Source organism: Tauraco erythrolophus, chromosome 8 (assembly GCF_009769465.1).
Source record: "Tauraco erythrolophus isolate bTauEry1 chromosome 8, bTauEry1.pri, whole genome shotgun sequence".
NCBI classification, from domain to species: domain Eukaryota; kingdom Metazoa; phylum Chordata; class Aves; order Musophagiformes; family Musophagidae; genus Tauraco; species Tauraco erythrolophus.
The window spans coordinates 12,703,980-12,713,290 of record NC_141472.1 but is presented as its reverse complement, the minus strand read 5'-3'; the positions used below and the strand labels follow the sequence as shown (position 1 = coordinate 12,713,290).

The window sequence follows — 9,311 nt, the reverse complement described above, 5'->3', positions numbered from 1 at the left end:
TTTTAGAGAACTGTAAATTCTTTTATTAACAGGCATTATAAACAGATACTACTACTTTTATTTAAAACCCATGAGTGCCACATTGATGAATATACAGCTCATGAATAACTTAAAGTATTTCCCATATTAAAAGGCAATGCACACAGCATACAAAAAGTATACTAAACCAAGCTAGGAGGATACATGATTGAAGTGTCTAAAATGATATATACAGTACATAATTAATGTTTTCCTTATCTTCAGTACAGGCTTCTGTACTGCCATTCCCATCATGCCTCACTCTCCCCTGACACTGAATTTTGCACTTCCTCTTCCAAAATCGGTACAATCAGGTTATCCTTGGACATCAGGTTATACTTCATCACAAACTTAGTGAACCGGTGACACAAGAAGGTTTCATTCTGGAGATGAAAAAAGGGAGGAAAAAAACCAATATATACAAAAGGAATATTTTAAACAATTGAGGAGAACATGCTCAAAACCCCTGCTTACATGTAATTGCCTCATTACATTTCCAAGTCTTAGAGAGAAGTAGTAAGACTTAGATGGTACGTTTACATTACTTCTTTTACATCTCTCCTTTACTGCTGGCTTATAGTTACTGCAATTAACAAAAAAGTCTCAGCTCAACTCAACAGCACTTAGACAAGAATATATTAAAATATCAAGGTAGTCCTGCTCCACTCTCTAAAAGAGAATTTTAAGGTATTTTGAAACTCCTCCTACACATGCTATCCCTAACAACAGGGCACAGCCATTCCATAGCTGTTCCAGGAACCTTACATGGGATTTGGCAAAGGCTCCCCCTTTCTAGCTATTAAATTCTACTTTTCCATTAAAAAAAAAAAAAAATTGGAAGTTATGGAGATGCACAAGCTGCCACCAGGTACTCTGTTTTTTTTCAGTTTTACAGTTATAATTCCTTAACCATGTGTAACATACACAAACAGGAAACATCTATACATAAAAACATCTATACATAAGTAGTACTAGCCATACTAAGTGCTTGAATACATTCAGGAATCTTTAAAACGAGATGAATTTGAGTTGTTTGCACAAAAACTCTCAAATTCTGACCTTTGGTCCAAATGAAAGGAAACCATAACTGGGTAAACTAATCATATAAATCAGTTTTCATTTAAATATATGTATAACATAGCATTTCAGTTCTTAAAAAAAAATGTAATCTACTATAATCAATGCTTCACTTGAATGCAGGTTTTCTGGTAGGACTAAAAGAAAACACGTCATGCAATTACATCACAGCTGTAACGCCAGTAAACGCCCTTCTTTCAAGACATAATTTGAAACTACTTACTTCGTATTCATCAAATATCTGCCGGTGATGAAAATAAGCGTGTGAAAATATTCTGTAAATCCTTCGGCACACTGATCCTAGTTTGGCTACAGAGGATTCCTTTATGCTAACCCTGTAAGCACCGGGAGAAAGGTTACAGAACAGGTCTACCGAAACGACTGCCGAGACACGCGTTGACATGAATCCTGACTGTTAACCTACACTATATAACTGCGTATGAAATTTGGACTGAAGCCTTGCAGGTATCTGTGTCTGCAATTGCATACTTTTGGAAGGGAAATAAACACGTTGGTGCATACTCCACGTTTAAAAATTCTACTCCGACTACAGAAAAGTTTTGCCTCTAGTTAAACATCGTCAGTTATTCTGGTAAGAGCTGGATTTCTGGTTTCTAGCATTGATGGGCACAGGGAAAAGATTTCCAGTTGTACTCCCTTACCAATACCAGATTCCTGGAGAAGCACAATTTTGACTTCTCCAGTTAGGTTTCCGTGATCCAACACGTGGGCTGCCCAGTCAGCATACTCGGTCTCTGTCTTCTGCAGTCTCTGATGTCCCACAGTAGACTGGTGTTGGCCTCTGGAGGCTTTCAGTGCCATAGTGTTTAAGTCCTTTTAGCCACTGCATCTCTCTGAAGGCCATCCTGTTACTTAGGTTGGCACTACTTTGATGGAAGCCCCGTGACACCAAGAGATATTAGTAGAACAGTGTCCACCTAAAAAGCACCCATCGGCTCCAGTAAACGGCAAACTATCTGAATAGGCAGGAATTCTTTCTTGGCTTAAAAGTGACAATGGGCCTACCAACAAGTGATACGTGCTGCAGGATTTCTGATCATTTCAGCAATAGTCTGTGCAAAACGAATTACGCGTTTCCACGTGCTTTGTAAGCATTTAGGTGCCACCTACTCCCTCCCTCTCTCCCTCCTCCCAAGAGAAAGCATTTTTACCTGCTGGGGAAATATTTATTGCTATTCAGAAGACATGCAGCTCCATCAAGTGTGTGTCTGGTGTAGTCTATAGCAGGACACTACAGAAACAGACAGTGAGTAAGCACAGGTATGAGTGCACGCACAACAGTGTCATGTAACTTGTTTAAAGAGAAACATTTTAATTATGTTTCCTGATGCTTTTAACTTCACTGGTTGTTTTTATTCCCAGAAGTTTCACATAGCTTCTCTGCAGATCTAACTACATTTCCTCCTTAAGTGAGCCATTTCTTTTCTCTGTTTCACAACCCATGTAAATTATGTCAAGAAAAAAAGTGGAAATGCACATGAGTAGTGAATTTTATGCATCTCCTTAAGTAAGGCTGTATAAGAACACATACTGGAAACACACTGAAAGGATGATTGTTACCTCACAGGTCATTTGTTTCCCACATCGTCAAATTGCCAGACTCTTTCTTTTACAGCCTAAATTAACATCGTAACAAAAAACTCAGCCTGCACCTAAGTATATCAATGCTTTTTACCCCGGCAAACAAAATCACTAGTGTAGCTAAGTGGTATAACAAGCCAAACCGTGGCTCTGCAATCCAGTACGCGTAGAGGAGCAGGAAGAAAGCAAAGATGAACAGAGACCAGCTGAAAGTGCAGGAATGTCTGTGCATTTTGCCATTCCCCAATTTCAGGAAGAAGATTTCTCAGTTGTACATTTTTGTCAGCAGTTCAAGGCTGCATCACCCGCTATCATCTGACCATTAGCCAACAGCTATTACCGATGTGGAAACCAGTAGATGAATGATGTGTGTTCAGAGATGCAAAGCAGCCTGAAATTCTCCAGTTGAGCTGAGTAAACCAGACTCAGTGCATGCCAGTATACTGACTGGGGATGAGGGTTGAAGGAGGGAGTGGGAGAGAAGCTGGCCTTCAGAGCTAAATCACAGAATCATAGGAAATTAAAAAAAATAAAAAATAAAACAAAAAAAAAGCTTACAGGACAAAAAGGATAAGGTAAAGAAGAACTAGTCCCTTATTCTGAAAGGTGAAATACAAGGATAAATACAACAGACTGCACTATCGCCATAACCAATAGCAACAGAGAAAAGACCTTCTGAAGGCAAAAAAAAAAAAAAAAGAGATGTATCAAGTTGTCCAATTTGGACACTCAAGGAGACAAGCTACTGCCATGACGATAACCCACTCGACATAAAGTATTTTTATGACTCCACCACCACCTTTTAGGAGCAACTTCCCTAAGAACGTGCGCAGGCGGTCACTTTCGGAGTGTCAGGCTTACATGCCTAGTGCTATGGATGGAGGCCAGAGTTTGAAGAGGACAGCCCAGTCTCAGCATGCACTCTTTCAATTAAACAAAGACCTCTTGCCATCGAGTTTCAGGCTGTCTCAACACAAATTAAGAGAGAAAAGAGGGGAACGTGCAGAGTCTAATACTGTGGTAAAAAGCAGTTCCATCCTACCTCATCCCGTTCTTTTGTAAACCACTACAGAACGGGAAAGGAAGAAACCTCCAGTGATATTCTTAACACACATAAGCTATCGGTTTGACTAAGAAGCCAACTATGACAGTCTCCCCATGAACATACGAAGTGTGAAAGAAAATCCTGCGTCAGTGGGGACAGCTTTCCAAAACACATCCATACCTCTTTGGGAGTTTTATGAGCTGCACAAAGAAAAATCCACTGTTCAGTTGCTGTCATCTGAGTACATGTGTCTGGGTGACATTCACTCTGTTAAAACAATTGTTTGGTTATGAAAACCTCGCAACAGCAAACACGGGCTCATCTTTTCAAATCGCTTTCTTGCCCCGTCCCCCACCAAAAAGAGTTATTTGCCAGAAGTCTTTAAAACCCTAAAAACCTCTTACCTCAAACCACTGCTTAAGTCTATGCGTATAAATTTAGAAGACAACTCTGCATCTTACAGTACAAAAAAAGTCTCCTCCCTGATACAAGATAAAAATACCAAGAAAAGAATTACCTGAAGCTTGACAGCTAGTCCATTGAGCTCAAGGCAGAATTGCCTAAAAAAATTTGAATACAGCAGCATCAAAATCAACAATTTGTTCTCCCACTGGAAACATCTAATACAAAACAACGTTATACATTCTGATCTTCTCTACAGATCCCTTAACGTTTTTGGAAATTATTCTTGTAAAACGAAAAAAATACATCAGAACATGGAAAAAATCTTACTTAAAGAATACCATCAAATAATTTCAGCTGACGTCGCACCTGAAAAGGCAACGGGCTAGGAATTATCACACTATAAAAGGACTACAAGTTGAGAGAAACAGAATTCACACCAGCATATTTTTTTTCACTCAGCAAAACAATTATATTGTAATTCTTACCTGAATTAGAGGCTGAGCTTAACAAACAGTTTAGTGGACGTGTTTAAGATACCAACTTTTTTATGGAAGAAAATGCTATTTCACAAATACAGATTTAAAAAAAAAAAACAAAAACAAAAAACAACACTTCAAGAAAATTAATTTCTTAAGATTGTAAGTTTTAAATTCATATAGCTAGATTGTTCCACCCTTCTAAGATATACTTCCTCCATATCAATTAAGTGGCTAAAGTCCCACCATAGATCATTACCAGAGTGGGACGTCTAGAAATACTGCTTTCACTAGAACGAACCTGAAAGTGCATTTTTTAACTTAAGAGAATTCACCTCTCCATCCTATAAGAAACATCTGAATAAATTTCCAAAAGTGACAAGTCACTTCTACAAATCTACAAGGATTGCAGTGTATGTCAAAGGATGGAGGAAATTCTTTAAGTAATTCTTTTGCAATTGTATATACGCGGTTTTTACTCTTCTGAGGATTCCCTATTCCAGACCAGAGGAGAGTAAAAGAAAACAGGAGGCAAAAAGTCAGGATATATAAATTTAGGAGTAGCTTAGAACTATTCTTATTCCTGAAAGTATATTTGATAAAGTCGGAAGACAAGAAAAAAAATCAGGACACAAGGATACTAAAGTAATGTCAGGAAAAAAGGATTAAGACATATGTATTAACAGGGTATAAACCTACACTACAACTGAAAAATCCTTTCAGGCACAAACTACCTAGGCTGAATGTATTTTTTTATACTGCGTAAAAGAAACAGAGAAGGACAAAAAGTTTTGAGTTTCCTTACAACTAGGAAAAGAATTGTAAGATGTACTTTTGCTTTCCCAGCTAAAGCCTGTTTTCCTGCAAGCTCCAGAAAAAGCACTGGGAGCATCTAGAGGGAAGGAAATCATATTCCCAATTAGCGGAGATGAAGAACTGATGATACTGGGAGAAAGCACTATGGAAATCCATGACTATATTTTCGTTTTCAAAACATGTTAGTGCAACTTTTGAAGTGAGGTACCAACATTTTCTTAAGAAACATCAAAAACAGTAGATCAGAACACACTGTAAATCTTTAGAAAGAACAAGGAATTCAGAAAATAATACCAAAGCATAAAAATATTTAAGAGTAGAAATCTCAAATTTCATTCAGGTTACTTCGGATCTGTCCTACTCAAAAAGACTCACTGCCACTATCAATGAACAAAACTTGGAATCGGGACACTATGTTGACAAAAGACGGATTCTTACCTTAAATGTTCATACTTCCATACACCTTCATCCTGGCCTTCAGGAGGTTCAAGGATCTTATCAATGTTGGAACAGTCTGCCCTTATGTTCTGCTGAATATACTAGGAGGGGAGGAAAACAATAAATCTAGATCTTGTTGTAATTGTAGTTAAGACGGTATATTTAGGACATTACATCTTTGAGGGACTTTTACGTTTTTTCTTTACTTAAGAAGTGACTGAGGGACTAAAGAGTGGATAAGCAGGGTAAGAAAACTGGTATAAAAATTGCCAGATCTGAAAAATGCCTTTCCTCAATTAAGAAAGGTAAAGAATGGGTAAGTTTTACAGCTTTTTTACAACATCCTTCTCAAAACAAAAGAACCCCACAGGAAACCACCATTTTCTTAAATCTTATTTGTTTAAACCAGACATGGGAATTCTAGTTATTTCTGCGTACACAATTAATTCCGATTTTTTTAATATACATAGAGTGTTTAAGAAATTCACTTCTGTGCAGCAACATTCCAAGCAGATAAATAGCATGCTCTGTTCCCTGGGTTTTTTTTTATCAAAATACAAAACTTGGGAAACTGAACTTATTAACAACATTTCACAAAAGAAAGTCTACCTGCTGAACAGCCAATGTACTATCCATTTCTTCAAAGGATTCATCAGGCCAATTGTAGAAATCCTGTTAAAAAAAAAGTTTAAACGAATTTAACAAAAATAGGAGGGGAGAAAGAAAAGCACGCGACCTACAATAAGCTTGAACATGCAGGAAAACAGATGTAGAGGTAGTTTCTACAATTCCAGGAAGCTGCATCTTAACAGCAGCAGCACACAATCTTGGCAGGAACAGGGTAAGATGGGACTTACGCTCCTAATGTCACAAGAGCAGAACAATATCACGAAATGAGAGTTCTGAGTGACTCGGCATACTACAAACATCGTCTCTCCACCAGTAAGTTCCATCTTACTGTAACACCTGCGTAGCCTGTATTTTTTAAACAAAGTGTTTGCACACAGTGCCCGTGTTACATGTTAGGCTGTGTGAGTAAGAGTGGGGAGGAAAAGAGGTCTGTAGAGAGCGGCGTTATATAACTCTTACTGAACTGAAAATCACAGTATATTCTAGTAAAAACACACTACTGAAAACATCTTCTCTACACTGAGATAACACAACGTGGTGCTGGCCTGACTCGGTACTGCGTTCTCTTGGTATGGCCAGTGTGCTGCACAACTGGAAGGTTATCAGCACTGCTACCCCACGGGGTTTATTTAATATTGTTAACAACAAAATCTTCCTAAAGTTTCACCTCAGATCCAGCTGTACTGCAGTGTTCTGCAGTTCACATCTGGTGCAACTCTCACAGTCCCAGACATACTTACTTGCTGTTTTTCACATCTAAAATTTAGTGCTGCACCCTCTTATTATCCAGAGATTCTGCACATCAGCCTCCCATAGCTGTCCTAGTAAACACAACGACTCCATGAAAACGTTCCAACTGTAAAAGCTTAGCAATCTGTTGAGAGCATACACACATCTCTCGAGAAAGGAGTGAATAGCCAGTGCTGAAATATCATTAAGTAACTGTATTTATACACTGAATAGCTGTACCACAGCATCATCCAAAATTAAAACTTAAATACAGCCCCCAAAAATCATGACTGCATCACTATACACAAAATTCTTCAGCCTACATGAACTTATAATATATTTTGCAATATTTGAACAAATCTACGTCCATCTTAATGTCTTTCAGAATACCCCAAATTTATCAAAACAGAAGGCACCCAACGTTCAGTTTCCTTCACAGATGAAACACGTACAGAATGAACTGACTGGCAGCGTTGTGTAAGAATTTTCCCTCTGCACGTTACGACACGGAACAGGAGGAGAGAAAGAGATGCGCTTCCCTACAGCACCGTGTCACGCACTGCTCTGCTGCCGGCCGCGAGCTCTCCTCGCACGAGCAGAGTGGGAAAGCCTTTGGCAAAGGCCTGGCAGGTTACATCTCCGAGGTAACCAGGAAACGCAGCTGACGTGTTTGAGGTGCCCCTTTTCGAAACGACCTCGAAGCCAATCACTTCCATGTCGATTACGAGGAGCGAGTTGCCCGGAGCCCCGGTTCGGGGCGAGAGGGGCGCGGGGCCCGCGCGGGGCGGCCGGCTGCTCTCTCCGGTCGAGCGGGCGGGCACCGCCCACCTGCCGACGCCCGGCTCCCCGGGTCCGGCTGTGCGATCGCACCGCAACCTCACCCGCCCCGTTACGTGTTCGGCATCCGGACAGCAACGGCGGGGATGGATCCCTCGGCACGCACCTGGAAAACAGCCCCGTGCCGGCAGAGCGCCCGGAGCCGGGAGGCAGCACCCGGCCGGTCACTTCAGGAGCGCGCTCCAGCGCTACCGATACCGCCGGCACCGGGAGGGCACTGCCGGTGACAGCCATCGCGCTCCGGGACGCGGCTGGACGCGACGCGGCTTTCGCTCTGAACCGGAACCTTCAGACCCCCGGGACGCACCGCGCTCGCCCCGCGGGCAGCCGCGGGGAAGCCGGCGCCGCAGCGACCTTCTGCCGGGCCCGGCAGACCAGCGGCCCGCAGGGAAAGCCGCCGCCGCCACGGCCACCGGGCCCACGCCCGCCGCCGGTTCCCGCCCAGGCCGCGGCCCGGCGGCGCGGAACAAAGCGCTCTCGCGGAGCCGGGCCCGCCGCCGCAGCCCGCCCGCGCCGGCGGCCCGGCGGGCAGCGCTGGGCCCCGGTAGGCCCCGCGAGGCCCGCGGCGACGCCCCGACGGCCGGCCGGGCCCGGCGCCTCGGCGGCGGCGCTGCCCGTCCCCGCGCGCGAGCCGGCCGCGGGCCGCGCGGCGGCGGCGGCGCCTCACCTGGGCCTTGGTGCCCGGCCTGTTCCGCCTCAGCACTGCCGTCCCCTCCGCCATGACCATAGTGACAGCGGCGCCAGGACCCGGATGCGGCAGCGCCGGGCGGGGCGGCGGGCGAGGGGGAGGAACGGGCGCTGCGGCTGCCGCGGCCGCCGGCGGAGGGAGGGAGGGACAGAGGCGGAGCAGCCACGGGCGAGCCGGGGGGGGGGGGGGGGAGGGGGGGGAGGTGAGAGAGACGCGGGAACAGCCGCGGGGCGGGGCGCTGCTTCTCGCGAGAGCAGCCGCTTCTGTCCCCGCCCCCGGCGCGAGGCGGCGGCCGTGAGGGGCAGCGAAGGCGGGGTCCGGCCGCGGCCCCTTCCCTTCCCGCCGCGGTACGTGCTGCTCCTTCTCCTGGCCGTGGGGGTGCGCGGAAGAGCCGTTCCCCGCGCGGGGCCGGGGACCCGGGAAGCCGCGGGCGCGTTCCTGGCGGCTCGGGGCTCGCTGTGGGGCGGTGCCGCGCGGGCTCCCTCAGGTTGCCTGGGGAGCCGCTTCGAAAGCAGAGCCTTCCCGCGAGCCCCGTGTTCGTGAGGGAGAG

At 44.6% G+C, this 9,311-nt stretch overlaps 1 protein-coding gene across 2 annotated transcripts; it reads right to left on the bottom strand.

Moving 5' to 3' along the window:
- On the bottom strand, nucleotides 1-8,832 carry MOB4 (MOB family member 4, phocein). Of its 2 annotated transcripts, XM_086615529.1 has the most exons (8): nucleotides 8,741-8,832; nucleotides 6,487-6,549; nucleotides 5,878-5,978; nucleotides 4,260-4,302; nucleotides 3,923-4,009; nucleotides 2,268-2,347; nucleotides 1,319-1,430; nucleotides 1-401 (listed from the first exon to the last, which is right to left on the bottom strand). In XM_086615529.1, the coding sequence occupies exons 1-8, from the start codon at nucleotides 8,798-8,800 to the stop codon at nucleotides 270-272; spliced, it is 678 nt and encodes a 225-aa protein (XP_086471655.1). In that variant the 5' UTR covers nucleotides 8,801-8,832; the 3' UTR covers nucleotides 1-269. The 2 variants fall into 2 exon arrangements, with proteins under 2 accessions (XP_086471655.1, XP_086471656.1); XM_086615530.1 differs by lacking the exon at nucleotides 6,487-6,549.
- Between the last annotated feature and the right edge of the window lie 479 nt (nucleotides 8,833-9,311).

Bases quoted from the DNA above. Each gene is read 5' to 3' on its own strand.
- MOB4 (XM_086615529.1), bottom strand. From the start codon at position 8,800: ATGGTCATGGCGGAGGGGACGGCAGTGCTGAGGCGGAACAGGCCGGGC. The intron at 4,303-5,877 runs GTAAGAATCCGT...AAATTTTTTTAG, and splicing joins TGGAAGTATGAACATTTAAG to GCAATTCTGCCTTGAGCTCA. The intron at 1,431-2,267 runs GTAAAAATGCTT...CGGTGCTTACAG, and splicing joins AATAAATATTTCCCCAGCAG to GGTTAGCATAAAGGAATCCT.